The 19,562-nt window shown below is 41.9% G+C and overlaps 1 protein-coding gene across 2 annotated transcripts in view; it reads left to right on the top strand.

Moving 5' to 3' along the window:
- Window positions 1–19,562, top strand: part of DIAPH1 (diaphanous related formin 1) — a 98,541-nt gene that overhangs the window by 67,123 nt on the left and 11,856 nt on the right. For both annotated transcript variants that reach the window (XM_066344673.1, XM_066344672.1), the window contains 6 exons: window positions 11,796–11,894; window positions 16,914–17,008; window positions 17,307–17,408; window positions 17,898–18,137; window positions 18,266–18,395; window positions 19,077–19,201. In XM_066344673.1, the coding sequence (XP_066200770.1) occupies window positions 11,796–11,894; window positions 16,914–17,008; window positions 17,307–17,408; window positions 17,898–18,137; window positions 18,266–18,395; window positions 19,077–19,201 (791 nt within the window). The remainder of the gene's footprint in view (window positions 1–11,795; window positions 11,895–16,913; window positions 17,009–17,306; window positions 17,409–17,897; window positions 18,138–18,265; window positions 18,396–19,076; window positions 19,202–19,562) is intronic.

Below are 19,562 nucleotides of genomic sequence, written 5' to 3'. Positions count from 1 at the left end.
ATGTTTAGGGTCATATTCTCAAATACAGAATCAACTAAGAAGAAAAGGCCCTTTCACGTAGTTGTCTGAGAAGAGTTAGATGCCTTGATGATTCCAGGGAAATTATCTGACTTTTAAAAGCTTTTATTTTTGAAAATGTAACACACACACACACACACACACACACACACACACACACGTAATACATAGATGTGTACATGCATACCTGCAACTTTGGTGTATTGGGACAACACCAACCAACTGCTACCCATATATATACATATATGGGCATGCATTATAGCTGAAGAGAATAGTATGAATGTCTGTGTCTCCATCACCCAGTTTAGAAACTTAACTCATGGCCAGTCTTTTTTATCTACCTCCTTGCCACCCCATTTATTTTTAAGTATGCCATAGTTAGTCATATTATATAATTCTTAAGTAGTTCAGAATGTGTGTCAAAAAAGAAGGGCTTTGCCCTGGCCGGGTAGCTAAATTGGTTAGAGCGTCCTAATATGCCAAGGTTGTGGATTTGATCCTTGGTCAGGAAGCACACAAGAATCAACCAGTGAATGCATAAATAAGTGGAGCAACAAATCGATGTTTCATTCTTTCTCTCTCTCTCCCTCCCCCTTCTCTCTCTCAAATCAATAAATAAAAGACTTTTAAAAAGAATTATATTGCCATTGTCACATCTGAAAAATTCTTTAATATTATTAGATGTTTAAATTTCTTAAAATATCTTATAGTGATAGTTCTTTTAAATATAGTTTGTTCATCTGAATCAGCCAAATAAAATTTTTACATTGCAGTTGGTTGTTGTGTCTATATTTCCCTCTCCAGTTTATGCTTTCTCATTTTTTATCTGGCAATTTATTTGTAGACTTAATTTCTTAAGGTGATAGGGAGGATGTTTCTGGTTAGGACACAGGAGATACAGAGACAGACTTCTCTTTGCACAGAGCAGAGCCTCTCATCTTGAGGATTTCCCCCAAGGTGACAGCAGAGGAAGTAGGTCAAATGCCCTGCACAGGGAGAGAGGGCCAGAGTCACTTGCTAGGGCAGTGGCTTGTTTCTCCTGACATGATAGCCTATTACCCAGTCTTTAGAAAAGTTTGCAGACTGCTCTGAACAGAGAATGTGGTTGAAGTGGACTGTGCTCTTTCCTAGGAATTAAAGGAGAGCTTTTAAGCTCTGGGTACCCCATTTACCCGCTGCAGAGTAGCTGCATCCCTGGGGTGGTTCAAGATCCTCAGCTTGATCTTCCCACTGCTTTCTTTTTACTTCCGGGGCAGCCTTTCTCTGTGATCATCTCAATGAGTTAGCATTTTATAGAAGGCTTTACAGAAAGAAGAAATATAACGTTGGAGGTGGCCATGTTTGAAATTCTATCCTGGCTTCAGTGTTCTAACATCCCCACTCTCTTCCCCATGACCTTTTTGGAGATTACCCCCGAGACTGGCTTATATGCAGATGGTGAGATGAAAGCTCTGGCTGGATGCTCATTCTCCCCCATCTGAAAATGGATCAGTGATTCTGACTTTCAGCAGGCACAGCAGGCGGTCTGTTCCTTTGCTCCTGGGGAGGGCGAGGGCTACAGAAGGAAAGTTGCAGAGTCTGACTTCTTGGCAGGGCTGGCAGGGCACTCATAAAGTCTGGTCCTTGGAGACTGGGATGACTGCGTGCCAGTTTGGAAGCCATAGTTCCCATTAGCAAAAGTGCTTAGCATCTGTTGAAGAGGTCAGGGTGGCAGCAACTAGAAATATGGACGCTGGCGCTAACTCACATTTTTACCCAAGTTTCAGTTGAGTGATAAGGGTATCTTTTCTGCTCTTGTTAGCAGAGAGTTCATCATTTGCAGATAAGATTCTCCTTCCCTCTGTGCTAAGGTACTGTCTGGACTACTTCTTCATACTAGCTCTTGGGCTGGAACCCAAGATTATACGTCAAATGATACAGTAATTGTATGCTGAATTAATGTACCATTCCTATAACAAGGCTGGGGCAGCTGCTAATGGGAGTATTGCTTGAGTTCTGTATTTGAGTATTGCTGGTTGTCAGTGGGGTCTCTCCCTTCCCCAGCCCAGTGTGAAAGTGGAACCGGAGCCAGCTGTCTCAGAATATGAAACTGCTATAGTTGTCTCCAGACCCACGCCTGTCTTCCCTTTCTCTCCCCTGTACACATAGTTTCACTACCTCACTACGTTAACAAGTCACTCTTTTAATTTGCCCCTGTTCCTTTATAGTCTTCACTTATACTGTGTATATAGCATTTATATTATTGTAATCAGAAGTGTACTTTTTTTCTTCTATTTCAACTTATAGTGGACAAATCATATGTGTATGAGTCAGTGAATTTTCATGTAATCAATACCCAGATCAAGAAACATTACTGAGAACTGGAAACTCCTTGTACCCATTTCCAGTTAAAACTGATGACATACTCTCTGAGGTACCCTTCCCACCCCGACCCAAAGTAACCACTGTCCTGACATTTTTTGTTGTTGTTTTGTGACAGAGACAGAGAGAGAGAGAAGGACAGACGGGAAGGGAGAGAGATGAGAAGCATCAGTTCTTCATTGTGACACCTTAGTTGTTCATTGATTGCTTTCTCATATGTGCCTTGACTGGGGGCTTGACCCCTTGCTCAAGCCAGCAACCTTGGGCTCAAGCTGGTGAGCCTTGTTCAAACCAGATGATCCTGCGCTCAAGTTGGCAACTTTGGGGTTTCGAACCTGGGTCCTCCGTGTCCCAGTCCGACGCTCTATCCACTGCGCCACCGCCTGGTCAGGTACCGCCCTGACTTCTAACACAGTAGTCTCCGTTTACCTGGCTCCTGTTATCCATGACATATTTACTTGTTTGCTTACTATTTTAATACATCCATATCTTCAGAATTCCTAACTCATATCACTTTGAAACAAATCTACTAGAGTTCAGTGTTTGTTTACACCAAGCCTGTTTGATTCTTTTTAATTCGCGAATCCATCTGTTTGTCTGTCTTTAGCCCTGCCATAACTTTAGGCCATGCCTTTATCTCTTACTTGGAATACTAAACACTTACTTATAAAAAAAAAGTTTTTATCGGTCTCAAGGACATTCCTTCTCTGTTGTGTAATAATACTTTAAAAAACAATATGCTTTAGCCTGTTTTTTTTTTATCTATAAATTGAAATTTTTTATCTATCACTTCCCTGCTAAGAAAGTGAAGATGTTGATACTTAATCTTACTACCTTTCCCCTTTCTCTCTTCCAAATTATTATTATCTAATTTTTAGGTCTTCTTTTAATGTTTAAACATTTTATTGTTAAATATAATAAAAAATACAGAAAACTACATAAAACAGAGGGACAACTCAGTGAATTATTATAAGGTGAATACCCTTGCAAACGCCACTTGTCAGGAGATAGAACCCCATGTGCCCCTTCCCCTCTAAGAGAAATCACTATCCTGGCTGGTATAGCAGTCACTTCCTTTGGTTTGGTTTGGTTTTATCACCCACGTTAATATTCCTCAACACTCTAGTTTAGTTTTTTTTTTTTTTTTTTTTTTTAATTTATTATTATTTTTTATTTTATTTATTTATTTTTAGAGAGGAGGGACAGAGACAGAGAGGGAGAGAGAGGAGAGAGAGACAAGGGGGGAGGAGCAGGAAGCATCAACTCCCATATGTGCCTTGACCAGACAAGCCCAGGGTTTCGAACTGGCGACCTCAGCATTTCCAGGTCCACGCTTTATCCACTGCGCCACCACAGGTCAGGCACTCTAGTTTAGTTTTGCCTGTCTTTTAAAATGTCTTCTTTGTCTCTCTTAATCTGTTGGTTTTTCCTCTTTATCTTTCTTTCCCTTGAAATTCATTTGTCCTGTGGAGTTGACCATATTACAGATTTTGTAATTGTATACCCGCAATGCAGTTTCTGTCCCCTGTATTTACTGTAAATTGGTAATTGGATCTTGAGGTCCAGTCAGAATCAGGTTCCATTTGTCTTTTGGCCAAGACTTGTTCACAATAGGTATTAGGTTCCTTTCAGAAGGCACATTATGTCTGCTTGTCCCTATCACTCTGTGATGTTAGCAACTATTGATTTTCAGTGCATAGATCTATTCATTAGGGTTACGAAGTGTGATGTTCCAAACAAAAGGAATTCTTTAAATATTCTAAATATTAATTCTTTGTCACTTAAGTGTATCACAGATATCTTCTCTCTGTAGCTTCTCTTTTCACTTGTTTTTCATAGTGTCTTGAGGAACAAAAGTTCTTATGAAAAGGTGCTTAGATTTATCAATCTTGATACATATTGTGTCTTGTTTTAGAAATCTTTTAGTCACCAAGATAATTAATTAATCCTATAGTTTTGCCTTTCACATTAAGGTTTTTAATTGACCTGTAATTGGTTTATTTGCATATGATACAATTTTTTTTTCCATATATACACTTAGTTCCAGTTCCATTTATTGGGAAGTTTGTTCTTATCACAGTTGTTTGACATAGTCTGCTATATTAAGAGCCTTTATGCATGGGTCTGTTTTCTGGATTGTACTCTCTTCTGCTCATCTGGTCTATTCCGATGCCAACAACACATGGTCTTGATTATTATGATTTTATAATATATATTGATAGCATATTTTTTGCTGCTTTCCCATGATTGTCCTAGCTTTCTTGGCCCTTTGTATTTCCATATAAATTTTAGAATCAGCTTGTCAACTTAAAAAATAAAAGCATGCTGGGATTTTTATTCTATTGACTATATAAATCAATCTGGAAAGAATTGACATCTTAACAAGTGACATCAAGTCTTTTAATCTATGAATCTATAAATTATATTTACTTACCATTTTTAATGTTTTTCAAGAAAGCTCTATTCTTTCATAGGGCAACTTTTATTTAATTTCTAGATAATTTATATCCTATATGATGTTTTATTTCATTTTTTTGCTCATAATGCATCCATAGATTTTGGGGGGGGGGAATTTTTAAAACATTACACCAGCATCTTAAGATGTTTTACACAGGAAATTTGGCTCTGTTACTAGAAAGGAAATTCTCATTTCTTTTCATATTTTATATGATGATTTTCCTCAACATTGAACAATTAAAATTTGATGTAATATAATCATCCTGTCTTTTATTCTGTACCATCTTGATTTTGTGTGTATAGAATTATATTTTTAACATTTAGATGTTTAGTGTATCTGGAATTTATTTTTATAATATTTGTAAATAAAGTTAAGATCTAGCTATTTGTCTTCAAAATGGAGCGTCTGTTGTTCCAACACTATTGATTAGACCAGGAGTCAGCAGACTTGGCCAATCCATTTTTGTTAATAAAGTTTTATTGGAACACATCCATACCCATTTGATTACATACTGTCTATGACTTCTTTCATACTATGCCAGAAGAATTGAGTAGTTGCAACAGAAACTATATAGCTCACAAAGCCTAAAATGTTTATTTTCTGTTTTTTAAGAAAAAGTTTACAGATTCTGAATTGATCATCCTTTTTTCATTGATCTGTGTCTACATTAGCATATACTCTACTTCTTTATTAATTATTAAGAACTTCATATACTCTTTCATTACCACTCTTATAATTATTGTTCTCTTATTGGCCTTGAAGCTATAATATGTTTAGTCAGGTTTATTGAAGTATAATTTGCATGTAATAAAATTTACCCTTTTTATGTGTATAGTTATATGAATTTTGACAAATGTATACAGCCCATATAGCTATCACAATCAAGATAGAAAATTTTCATCACTCTGAAAACTCTCCTGCCCGTTTGTCCATCTGCTCTCCTTACCACCTGGTCCCGGCAACTGCTGATCTGTATTTTGTCCCTAAAGTTTTGTCTTTTCCAGAAATATATATAAATGGAGTCATACACTAAGTGGCCTTTTAAGGCTGTGTTCTTTCACCTATCATAATGTATTTTATTTTTTAAAGTGTATATATTGATTTTAGAAAGAGAGAGGGAAAAGGAGAGAGAGAAAGAACCGTCAATTTGTTCCACTTATTTATGCATTCATTGGTTGATTTTTGTATGTGTCCTGACTGGGGATTGAATTGCAACCTTGGCATATTGAGACAATGCTCCAACTGAGCTACTCAGCCTGTGACATTGTTGATTGATTGTACTGTTTACTTCTTCTGTATCTTTCCTTGCTGATTTTCTTTTTTCTTTTCTTATTATATGACAGAGAAAGAGAGAGCGAGGGACAGATAGGGACAAACAGACAGAAAGAAGAGAGATGAGAAGCATCAATTCTTTGTTGCAGTAGCTTAGTTGTTTATTGATTGCTTTCTCGTATATGCCTTGATGGATGGAGGGGGGGCTCCAGCCCAGCCAGTGACCTTGGCACTCAAGCCAGCAACCACGGAGTCATGTCTATGATCCCACACTCAAGCCAGTGACACTGTGCTCAAGCTGGTGAGCCCCTGCTCCAGCCAGATGAGCCTGCACTCAGGCCAGTGACCTCGGGGTTACAAACCTGGGTCCTCTGCATTCCAATCCAGCGCTCTATCCACTGTGCTAATGCCTGACCAGGCCTGATTTTTCTAATTACCTTAATACAGTCGATGAGTGAGCTGTGCCAGTGTTTGTGGTTTTGGGAAGGCTTGATCTACCTTTGGTTCACCCAGTTCCTAGAGCAGCGGTTCTCAACCTGTGGGTCGCGACCCCGGCGGGGGTCGAACGACCAAAACCCCTGTGTTTTGGTCGTTCGACCCCCGCCGGGGTCGCGACCCACAGGTTGAGAACCGCTGTCCTAGAGCATAGCCTTTCTTGGGCTTCCAACTGTGAGCCTGTTGTGTTTACCTTTACTATAAGGATATAGCCATTTGGCTTCCCAGCCACTAAAGAGAGTCTCATGTGAGACTCTCTTCTGTCTAGTAGTTTACCCATTACTGAGAGTAGGGTGTTAATGTCTTCAGATATTATTATGGCTTGGTTATATTTGTTTCTTTTTTCATCTCTTAGTTTTGTTTCTTATATCAAAGTTCTGTCATTTGGGGCATATACATTTAGAAGTGTTAGCTTTCTGGTGGGTTGATTCTTTAATTGTTATGTAACATCTCTCTTTGTCTCTAGTTATTTTCTTTGCTCTGAAGTCTACTTACTTAATAGTAATATGGCCAACCAATTTGCTGCTATTATTATTATTACTGAATTTATGTCTTATTGGGTCTTTTGTTAATCCACTCTGCCAGTGTTTTGTGTTGGTCTCAGCCTAATGATACTGCCAGCTAGGAGTCCGGGGGTCCCCTGGCAAGCCTCCGTAGTCATTTCCCCATTAGAGCCAATGTGGCTGGGCCAGTCTGGCCCTTATGGTTATGATTGCAAGACACACCCCAGCAACAACCCTCAGGGAACTTCGAAAAAGCAAGGTTTACTCTCAGATCCTGCCTGACATGGCACTCCTGGGACCACACAGTGAAGTGAGAGAGGGCAACCCTGGGTTCTGATTTTATTGGGGTTAAGGTGAGATGGCTAGGGTTTCACAGGTTCCCTCTTTATTGGTGAATTTAGAACGGAAGAGTGGAAAGTAAAGCATGGGAATGGAAAAGCAGGGTCACTCAAACAGTTTTCTAGGTCACCCAAGACTTTCTAAAAGGGGAACATGGGTGGGTGGCCTGGCTCTTTATCTTGTTGTGTAGCTGGCAATAAGGTTTTTTTTTCAAATGGATGTCTTTGAAGTGGATGCCACAGCAGTCAAAAGCTTAATATCAGGACTGCCTGTTTTCTGGGCCACCCATGTCTGGATGGTTGTCCCTGCTAGGTGCCCTTCTTCCTTTCTGGTAGAAATGTGGAGTTGGTGGCTGTGGCCTCTGGCTAGGATGATCCGAGCTCTTGGTGCAGCAGGGAGCTGAGCCAGAGCCATGGCCAGATACAGTGGCAGCTGATTTACTAGAAGGTCACCCTAATAAGTGAAGTAAATGTATGGTGAATTTTAAGTTCGTATTAATTATTTAGACGAGTACTAGCTTTTTAAAATAAAATGGTCCAAAGCTACGAATTATTTAAATGACTTAGCACAAACTAAGTCAAAGCCTTGGTATTAGTTTCTTGTTTAAATTTGAGGATTTTAAATCAGATTGTAGACTATTTGGTGATTAATTATCAGTAATTATGAATAAATACATACCATTTGAATAGAAATATTATTTATTAATGGCCCTGGTCAGATAGCTCAGTTGGTTAGGGCGTTGTCCCAGTATACCAAGGTTGCAGGTTGATCCCAGGTTAGGGCACATACAGGAATCAAACAGTGATGGCATGAATACGTGGAACAACAGAATCGATGTTTCTATCTCTGTCTCTTTCCCTTCCTCTCTCTCTAAAAATCAATAAATAAACATTTTAAAGAATGTTACCTTTAAACTATATATATATATTTATTACTCACTTAGCAAATAATTTGGTACTTACTTCAAGGCAAAGTGAACCTGAAAGTCTGTTTTGAAGGAACCCTAATGTAATGGGAGACTGATAAACTGGCAATTAAAATACAGTGTAGTAAATATCATGATGGAATTAGCACAGGCTGTTCTAGTGGACTCAGCTCATTGGGAGGAAAGGCTGTCAGAGTACAGAGAGCCAGCTCAGCTGGTTGGAACTGGGAATTTAAAAATGAATTTATTAGCCACAACTTTGACCTAAAAAATGATGTAGGTATGTATATGTCACTGAAAGAATTCAGATTTCATACATTAAAAACTTAATTTAAAAAGCTTAATGTGCCTGACCAGGCAGTGGCGCAGTGTATAGAGCGTCGGACTGGAATGAGGAAGGACCCAGGTTCGAGACCCCCGAAGTCGCCAGCTTGAGCGCAGGCTCATCTGGTTTGAGCAAAAGCTCACCAGCTTGGACCCAAGGTCGCTGGCTCAAGCAAGGGGTTACTTGGTCTGCTGAAGGCCCACGGTCAAGGCACATATGAGAAAGCAATCAATGAACAACTAAGGTGTCGCAATGTGCAACGAAAAACTAATGTTTGATGCTTCTCATCTCTCTGTTCCTGTCTGTCTGTCCCTGTCTATCCCTCTCTCTGACTTTCTCTCTGTCTCTGTAAAAAAAAAAAAAAAATAAATAAATAAATAAAAAGCTTAATGTCAGGCACTTACGTTATGATTTAAGGAAAGCGAATTGTTAGGCAGCTACACTAGAGCCAGTCTTTGTTAATTATTATATTTAGACCATTTATATTAAAGGTAATTTACTGATATGTTAGGGCTTAAGTCAGCCATGGTATTGTTTTCTGTTTGTTTCTTGTGTCTCTTTTTTTCACTTCCCTATGATTTGAGTATTTTTTTAAGATTCCATTTTTTATTTATTTTTAATGTCTGAGTATATTGCTTTGTACAGTTTGCTTAGGTAAATTACTCCAGGTATTACATTATAGATACATAACTTACCCTAGTCTAAGGATTTCAGTGGTTTACCAATTCAAGTGAAGTATAGAAACTTTATATCCATTTGGGTCCCTTTTACCTCCCATTTTTAAATATATAATACTTTTACTCTCCTCCTTCCCTACTAAGTTTTTGTGATACAGTCTAGATGTTTTAAATCTGTTTTTATCTGAATTCCCATAATTTTTTTATATGATTTTTTTTCCACTCTGATTTTATCTCCATCTGTTTCCACACCAGGTATGCTGTTATCTCAGGCCTTTGCTGTGTTTTTCTTTCTCTCTGAATCACCCCCCCCCCAGGTGTTCATGGGATTTGATCTCTCACCTTCTAAAAGGTCTTTACTCAAATGTCACATTCTCACTGTGACTTTTCCTGAATACCCGCTATAGTTGTAATTCATCTTCCTATCAAATGCCCCTGTTCTCTTACCTACTTGATTTTCTTTTAATAGTACTTATGCCCACCTAATATACTGTTTTATCTGTTAACTGGTTTATTGTCTATTTCTCTTTATTGGAATGCCAGTTCCATGAAGGCAGGAATTTTTCTCAATTTTGTACACTCTTTTGTTCCATTACCCAGAACAGAGCCTGGCACATATCAGTGCCTGTTTCATCAGTAAATATTTCTTTAAATAACTAATATTTATATATTTAGCATTTTCTTTCTTCAAGGTAAGACTATCAGGCCAACGGATGCTTTCAGACTTGTTTGTTTGTTTGTTTGTAGTTTTGTGTACCTTTTGCCATATAACTTTCTTTTTGGTTTGTCTTTTTCTTATTTATTTGTACCAAGTACTCAAGTAATACTTTTTGTGCGATTTAACATTTAAACAGTCTAAATGGGTTTGTGTTGGAAAGATCCCTTCCACTCTTATGCTCAGGCGCTCATACCTCTGCTCAGGAGCACCAGGCTCTGTCAGTTTCTTGGAACTCCTTGCAGACATTCCCATATGGCTTTCTAAATAGTTGGTACCAAATAACACTATAAGACAGAATACTATTTCACAATTAATGCCTGTCCAGAACACCTCCTATTTCCCTTTCTACCTACAGCCCAGCCCTCCTCATTAGCCAGATGAACCATTTCTAGCAAATGTTACTGTGTGCTAGCTGCTGAGGAAGTGATGGGAAACTATTTTGTTCATGCTCTTGAAGGTCAGAGTCTAGGTAGGATGGGAAAGTACCACACTTATAAAGTGACACAGGTTTTAAAAGATCAAGATGATACATATAAAATGTCACTTAACATTGAATAATGAATTGTGAAATGAGGTATAGATAACAAATACCATGAAAATTAGTTCAGCAAAGCGGAGTAAGTACATTTATCAGGGAATGCTTCACAGAAAAGGAAGGGTATGCTGGGTTTGGGTGGTCTGAGAGGAGTGTAGGCGTGTATTATACCTTCTCTGTATGTCTACACTGTGAGAGTTAACAGTAAAATCTAACTAGGAATGTATGTTTATGCCATGAGATTTGCAAAGAGGATTAACAAAGTCTTTATCTAGTTGAAGAGAGACTATATATACTTATAAAAAAGTTTGCTGTAGCCTGAGCTGTGGTGGCGCAGTGTTTAAAGCATCAACCTGGAAATGCTGAGGTTGCTGGTTCGAAACCCTGGGCTTGCCTGATCAAGACACATATGGGAGTTGATGCTTCCAGCTCCTCCCCCCTTCTCTCTCTCTGTCTCTCCTCTCCCTCTCTCTCTCTCTCTCTCTCTCTCTCTCTCTCTCTGTCTCTCCGTCTCCTCTCTTAAATGAATAAATTAAAAAAACTAAAAGTTTACTATAAATAAGTATGAAAATCCATAGAGACTCAGAGAGCTCACTGGCATTTGTGAAAATAAAGAAAAATTTTAAAAGGAACTCATGTTTAAGACGGAGCTTGAAAGATAAATAAGACTTTTAATAGGCACAAAAAAATAACACAGTGGAAGACACTAATAGAGGGACTGGCAAACTATAGTTCTTCAGGCTGACCACCTGTTTTTGTGAATAAAGTTTTATTGAACACAGCCATGTCGTGTTGTCTATGAGTGCTTCCATGAAGACCATATGGTCTGCAAAGCCTAAAATATTTACCAACTGGTCCTTTACAGAAAGTTTGCTGCTCCCTGCAAGCAGGTAAGATGTAGGTGGGAAAGCATTATTGGTAACTATTAAAGAAATGAAAATTGGATTTATTTTTATAGTTGGAGGGGGAAGTCAGTAATAGAAGGGTGGGTATTTTTTTTTTTTTTGAAGGGTGGGTATTTAAGAGGAGGTTTGCTTTGAAGAAATTTAATAGGGAGACTATTATTAATCGAGAGGAAGCGGGGGGCCTTTCCAGGATGGGACAGTAGGTCACTAAGGTGCAAGTGTGGTTTGTTCTTAATCATACTTTTCTAATATTTCTCTTTCTAGCCAAGAAGGATCAGGAAGGTGGAGAAGAAAAGAAATCTGTGCAAAAGAAAAAAGTAAAAGAATTAAAGGTGTTGGATTCAAAGACAGCCCAGAATCTCTGTGAGTAACTCTGTGATCTGAACTACTTGAAATGTGAAGGATTTCTTCTAAGAGCTCAATTCTGGTGGCTCTGGGGTCTCTTGATATGAAATTTCCATTTGTCGAGTTCCTGCTATATGCCAGGCATTGAGTAGTGAATTGTCTCTCTCGTTTAATCCCTTCCATAGCACGACAAGATTGTTAAGTACATAGCTTTATGGCAAGGAAATAGAGGCTAAGACTTGTAGGAATTTACCTGCCTGCGTAGCTAGTAAGAAGCAGGTCTGGGATTTGATCCTCAGATTTTCTTATTTCTAAGCCCTCACTGTTTCCACTGCATCCGCAGACAGTCTACCACAAATGGGCTAGCTATTGTACATCTTCTTTCTTACTTTAAGTATTTCCTTTTAAGTGCAGGTGCTGGCTTAACTTCAGTTAAATCTAAAATAACTTTGTGGTTTAGGATAAATAATGTAAATCCCGGACTTCTCAGAGTAGGAGCAGTAACTCCAAAGAGTTTTGTTCTGAACCTGCTGGTTTTTTTGTTTTGTTTTGTTTTTTTAAAGGGACAGAGAGAGTCAGAGAGAGGGATAGACAGGGACAGACAGACAGGAACGGAGAGATGAGAAGCATCAATCATCAGTTTTTCATTGTGACACCTTAGTTGTTGATTGATTGCTTTCTCGTATGTGCCTTGACCGTGGGCCTTCAGCAGACCGAGTAACCCCTTGCTCGAGCCAGCGACCTTGGGTCCAAGCTAGTGAGCTTTGCTCAAACCAGATGAGTCCACACTCAAGCTAACCACCTCGGGGTCTCAAACCTGGGTCCTCCTCATCCCAATCTGATGTTCTATCCACTGTGCCACCACCTGGTCAGGCCTGAACTTGCTGTTTAAACTCATAACTGATTGGTGGCAGAATTTCAGATCGGAAACTCCTTGGTAAAGTTAATATAGTTAGTATTTATTTGATAATCAGAATATATGATCATTTCAACTGTTGACCTCCCTAAGAATATAGATTGAAATATTCACTTGGCCAGCTTGGAGGGTCTGCCATGTGGCGGGCTCTGTTAGGCACATACGAGGCATGTGTCCCAGAGATGAAAGGGTATATAGTCAATAAAACCTGTTCAGTCTTGCGGTGTAACTGTTGTCCCCATTTTTCCAAACTAGAAAACTAAAGTTCAGCCATTATGACTTGGTCAAGGTCACACAAGTGATGAGTACACACCAGTAGGTAAAGTCAGTGGTACAATGAGAACAAGAAGCCTTTACATGTTTCTTGGCTATATAGTCTTACATCATAGTGAACAAATATTACTGAGTAGTATCTGTGGGGAAGTGCTTTTATGGAGACTGAAGTAATGTGAGATAATTCGTCTTCTCATGGTTTATCTCTGGGACCATAAAATATGAGTAATTGTTATTTTAGAAAAATGATACAAGATGGTGGGATAGTGCAGTTTTATTTTCAATTAAGTGATATCAATATGGAAAACAATTACAGAATTCAGAAAGAGAATTGAAATTAGTTTAGGGTAGGATGGTCAAGATGTAATTTAGTGACTCAAATTATTAAATACCTCCCTATGTGCTGGGGGTACAAAGCTGAGTGCGACATAGTCCCTGTCCCCCTGAACCGTAGGTCAGGCTGAGGCAGAAGAGCAGATACGGTAAAGCGCTGAGTGGTAAGGGCTGTGCGGCGGGGTACAGGATGCTGATGAGAGCACCAGGAAAGGGGGCGTCTAAATCGAGTTGGGGAGTATTGGAGGGAGTACATCCTCGAGGTCATTCTGAAGGGTGTATTGCCAAAGCTGAGTGAGAGACCCATTGGCAGTGGGTCAGTGATGGCGGAGGGCTGTCTGTGCAGGCAGAGGGCTCAGTGTGGGGGGGGGTGGCACAGAGGTGCCAGGCAACATCGAGCAGCTTGGGAATTGCAAGTTCTTCAGCACAGCTGAGTCAAGGCCACGTGTGGGGGAGTGGAGGCTGAAGAGGCTTTCAGGGGCTGGAGAGAGGCTAGGCCATACCAGTTCTGGTCTGCTTAGGCTAAGGAGTAATATTTTGTCCTGAAAGCTATGGAAGTTACCGAAGGGGTTTTAATCAGGAAAGAGAAGGTGCGTCCGATGTGACTTCCGGGAAGGCTCCTATGGTAGTGTTCTGAGGCTGCAGTGTGGGGGCAGGGGAAGGCTGTAGGCAGAGAGACGAGTTATGTTATTGTTTTAAACTGGGCCAGTGGTGTTCAGGGCCTAGAAATAAAGTAGTAAAAATGAAAAGGAAGGTAGAAACTAAGAAGATATGATGAATGGAACTTAGTGATTGACTGAGGGGATTAAAGGAGATGTTTCTTAGGTTTCGATCACTATAGAGATACTATAGAGAATGGTATCACTTTCTGAAATGGGAAATTCTGGCAGGAGCTGTTCTCCCTGTCCGTTGTGGGAGAAGTGGGAAGTGGTGGACATGATGAGAGGTGGCAGGGTGGTGGGTAGAAATGACTGACTTAATTTTAGGGTAGAATCTAAGTGCCTGTGGGACTCTCCTCCAAAGGGATGGGCGTATTAGTCCATGCCCACTGGATATAGAAATCAGGAGGAAGGTCTGGCCGGAGATTGGCATTTAGGAGATAGCATATGAGTCATAATTGAAGCCATGAGTTTGCTTTGAAGACCATTAATATTTAAGGGACAAATAATAAGAGGGAGAGGCCTCAGAGAAATAGGGCTGGAAGGGAGCAGTGAGAAAAATGGTATAAAGTAGTCCTAAGAAGGGGGAGTAGTCCAGTGTCAGATGAAGATTCTTGTCAGGTGGAGTCAGTACAGGGCAAGTATCTTTTGGATCTGGAATTAGGAAAGTCAGTAGCCAAGGCAAGAATAATTTTAGTATAGCATGGGAGTTAAGAACAGCAGCTCTGGAATCCATTTGTATATAAATCCTGGCTTTAGCCCTTACTTGCAGTGGGACATTGGATGCGTAGCTAAACTTCTTGAAGTGTTAGTTTCCCTTTCATTGAAATGGGGCTAAGAATACAAATTGACAGAGATATTATGAATGGGGTTAAATGAGACCATGTATGCAGATTGTGTTGAAGGTACTGTTTCTCACGTGGAGTGGACATTCAATAAGTGATTGTCATTTTTTCATTGACTTTGTGGGGCAAGAATAAATGAGAGCTATGAGTAAGTAAGAGACAATAGACTTACATTTTAGAATGTTATAAAGTGAAGGAAAGAAGAGAGTTGGTAATTAGAGAGGAATATTGGGTCAGGGAGGGGTTTGTTTTTTTTTAAGATAGAAGGAACTTGAGTATGTATATATGCTGAAGGAAAAGGTCCTTAGGGCCACCTATTCCATTGAAACATCAGGAAAGGATGAGTACGTGGATATAATTGCTGATAAGCTTACAGAAGTGTTGGCACAAGTTTTCTTCTAGATGATTCCAAGAGAGTCCTTACCCAAACCTTTTCTTGTCCGGCTCCATCTGAGGGTCCCTCCTGCTCGGTCTGTAAGTGACATAGAGAAAGCTGAGCAAGTAATTTCACCAATGGCTTCATTTTTTTTTTCAATTAAGAGAAGCAAGATCTAAGCAAAAATGCAGGCCCTGGCCAGTTGGCTCAGCGGTAGAGCGTCGGCCTGGCGTGCGGGGGACCCGGGTTTGATTCCCGGCCAGGGCACATAGGAGAAGCGCCCATTTGCTTCTCCACCCCCACCCCCTCCTTCCTCTCTGTCTCTCTCTTCCCCTCCCGCAGCCAAGGCTCCATTGGAGCAAAGATGGCCCGGGCACTGGGGATGGCTCCTTGGCCTCTGCCCCAGGCGCTAGAGTGGCTCTGGTCGCGGCAGAGCGACGCCCCGGAGGGGCAGAGCATCGCCCCCTGGTGGGCAGAGCGTCACCCCTGGTGGGCGTGCCGGGTGGATCCCGGTCGGGCGCATGCGGGAGTCTGTCTGACTGTCTCTCCCCGTTTCCAGCTTCAGAAAAATACAAAAAAAAAAATAATAAATAAGCAAAAATGCAGAAGTGGTGGGACAGTTGGAAGAATGGGGTCAGATGTCTTTGTCCTGACGCAAAAACAGCCAGGAGAGCATGGACCGGGTCACGGGAAGGGTTACCAGGCAGCGCAAGGCCCCAGCTATCACTGGCGCCATCACAGATTCAGAGATTACGATCTGCAGAATTTACTAGCATGTTCGTCAGCCCAGGCGTAAGAGTAGAGAAATCACATAGCTGGATTAACCAGGACTGGAAGGAGAGGGAAGCAAGAGAACAGATGTAGGGGTAATAGAAATGGGAATAGTAGAAGAGAGTGAAGTAATATAATATTGACGTTAAGTAGAGAAGGCAAAGTGGAACTGATACATTCAGAGAGAGAGAGAGAGCTCTCCCATTTAGAGATTAGTGAGTGAGAGAGCTAGAAGGATAGGAAGTGTTTGTTAGGAAAGGGGATATGGCAGTTAAGAATTAGAGCATTTAGTCCTGGCTGGATGGCTTAGTTGGTTAGAACATCATCCCAGAGCACAGAGGTTGCCGGTTCGGTCAGGGCACATATAGGAACAGATTGATGTTCTTGTCTCCTTCTCTCTCCCTTTCTTCCTTCCTCTCTCTCTAAAAAAAACATTCAATAAAATAAACATTTAAAAGAAAATAAGAATTTCCAGGCAATGGTCTCTTTGAGGATGGAGTCATGAGAGTGGGGAACTAAAATAGAGTGGGGTGAACGTCTTTGATGTAGATAGATAGAGCAGATCAAAGACTTCCTGGGAGCAAAGGCAAGGAGTCAGTGTTTGTAGATTGTGGTGCTTGGAACAGTGTGGCTGGTACGTGACATCAATGTAGGGATTAATGAGAACAAAAGTTGGAGGCGGGAACCTTAAACACTGGGCCCAGGAACTCGGGCTTGAACTCTGTAGGCAGTGTGGAGCTGGTGGAGGGCTCTCATACTGACTTTAAAGAGCACTGTTGGGGAGATTGCCCAGCAAAGGCTTGTGGGATGAGCTGGAAGGAGGAAGAGACTGAGAGCATGTCTTTTTACCTCACTTTCTGACAGCAATCTTTCTGGGCTCCTTCCGCATGCCCTATCAAGAGATTAAGAATGTCATCCTGGAAGTGAACGAGGCTGTCCTGACTGAGTCTATGATCCAGGTAAGGAGCAAGGTAGCCCTGCTGGAGCTGGCTCTTTGCGTCGCTGCTTAGGGGTGAGCGTCCTCTTCTGGCATTGTTGGCGTAGAGTGCTAACTTGGGGTAAGCTTCCCTTTCTGGGGGTCAGCTTGTTTCCGGTCTGTTCTCCAGAGTCCTGCCATCTCCCTAGCTGCCTCTGCCCCGCACCACCCCTATGCCCTTGTTTTCTTCTTAGTGGCCCTTGGGCAGATGGGGGCCTGACAGGAGGCTCAAGTTGTCATCTCATCCCCCTCAGACTGAGACAGTCTCTTCTCTCTTTCAGAACCTCATTAAGCAGATGCCGGAGCCAGAGCAGTTGAAAATGCTTTCGGAACTGAAGGACGAGTACGATGACCTGGCAGAGTCGGAGCAGTTCGGGGTGGTGGTGAGTGAGCCCCTGCACCTCTCCCTTCCTCTCCCTCTCTCCCTCTTCCTCTCCTCCTCCCTCTCCCTCTCCCTCTCCCTCTCCTCCTCCCTCTCCCTCTCCCTCTCCCTCTCCCTCTCCCTCTCCCTCTCCCTCTCCCTCTCCCTCTCCCTCTCCCTCTCCCTCTTCCTCTTTCCCTCTTCCTCTTTCTCTCTTTCCCTCTTTTTCTCTTTCCCTCTCCCCCTCTCTCCCCTCTCTCCCCTCTCTTCCCTCTCTCCCTCCCTCTCCCTCTCCTTCTCCCTCTCCTTTTCCCTCTTTCCCTGTCCCTCTTTCCCTCTCCCCTCTCTCCCTTCTCTTCCCTCTCTCCCTCTCCTTCTCCCTCTCTCCCTCTCTTTCTTTCCCTCTCCTCTCTACTCTGGAGCTCTGATCCTCCCATAGGTGACTCAAGCCTGTAGCTTCTCCTTACTTTTGGCCTCTGCCAGCTGTGACAGGGCTGCTTGTCTCCCCCAGATGGGCACTGTGCCCCGCCTGCGGCCTCGCCTCAACGCCATCCTCTTCCAGCTGCAGTTCAGTGAGCAGGTGGAGAACATCAAGCCGGAGATTGTTTCTGTGACTGCCGCTTGTGAGGAGGTGCGGAAGAGCGAGAGCTTCTCCAGCCTTCTGGAGATTACCTTGCTTGTCGGCAACTTTATGAATGCTGGGTCCAGGAACGCTGGGGCTTTCGGCTTCAACATCAGCTTCCTCTGTAAGGTGAGCCAGAGGGTTAGAGCAGAACGGTGGGGAAGGCTGCCAGCCTCGGCGAGCGCAGCGTGGCAGGTTGCTGTCAGCCTGCGGTGATCCTGGGCACATCAGGGCTAACCATTGCTCCTCTTCCTAAGCTTCGAGACACCAAGTCCGCAGATCAGAAGATGACATTGTTGCACTTCTTGGCTGAGTTGTGTGAGACTGACTACCCTGATGTCCTCAAGTTTCCAGATGAACTTGCCCATGTGGAGAAAGCCAGCAGAGGTGGGCAGATGGGGGGAAGCTAGAAGGCGCTTCCACAACTCTGTACGTGGGAAGAGGAATAAGAGTCTAGATTTTAGATCCTTTTGAGTCCCAACTGTTTTAAGTGGGAATGAGAGATGGTATAGGCATGACATCTGCACCATAACGGAGAGGATTCAAGCAGAAGAGAGGCTCTACAAATAGAAGTGGGAAACACCAAACACAACTGGGAGAAGGGGGTGTTTTAGTCTAGAGCACTGTTATTTTCATTCAGAACACAGAGACTGGATTAACAAAAACCAGGCCTCACCATCCTGGAATCAGGCAAACAAAAAGCAGCATTCAGTAGAAATGGGAACAGATTTCTTTCCTGCCTCTATATTTTTGTGTATCTCTCTTTCCTCCAAACCCTGTTCTCTACAATAAATGAAACCTGGATCCCAGGGGATTCCATAGATTGTTGTTGAATTAAAGGAAGCCTTCCCATCCTTTCTGTTCTGTACAGCTTGCAGAGGGAGGCTGGAGGTTCAGTCATACAGTAACCCATGGTTTCACTGGAAAGCGAGAAACAACTAGAGATTACATAAGGGAACTAAAGCCACTAACTGCATGTATGGACTAGAGCTGCACCGTGAAGGGCGGAAGCTAAAGGTCTTAAGATGAGATTCAGTAAGCTCTTCCTGTCTGTGTTTGTTTCCTTAGTTTCTGCTGAAAACTTGCAAAAGAATCTAGATCAAATGAAGAAACAGATTTCTGATGTGGAACGTGATGTCCAGAATTTCCCAGCTGCCACCGATGAGAAAGACAAGTTTGTTGAAAAAATGACTATATCCTTTCTTGAAAGGAGGGAGTTGGCCCCCTAGGAAGGGATAGATCTTGTGTGGTGGTGGAAAGGGGCAACAGGATCGATCTGGTGATATACAGTTTTTCCCTTTGAAAAATATTTTTTTCAGTTAAATACATAGTTCTTGAAAGCACTCTCCTTGTTATGGCAGAGAAGGCAAACCATACAGATAAACTAAAAGTGCCCCTTGATCACTTGCCCTCTGCCTGTCTCTACACACACACACACACACACACACTCTCTCTCTCTCTCTCTCTCATACACATATGCACACACACTCATACACACACACTCACACACATACACACACATATACACACACTCATACACACACTCACACACAC

This window comes from Saccopteryx leptura, chromosome 6, assembly GCF_036850995.1.
Source record: "Saccopteryx leptura isolate mSacLep1 chromosome 6, mSacLep1_pri_phased_curated, whole genome shotgun sequence".
Taxonomy (NCBI): domain Eukaryota; kingdom Metazoa; phylum Chordata; class Mammalia; order Chiroptera; family Emballonuridae; genus Saccopteryx; species Saccopteryx leptura.
The sequence above is the reverse complement of the archived record's forward strand: the minus strand, read 5'-3'. Positions and strand labels throughout refer to the sequence as shown.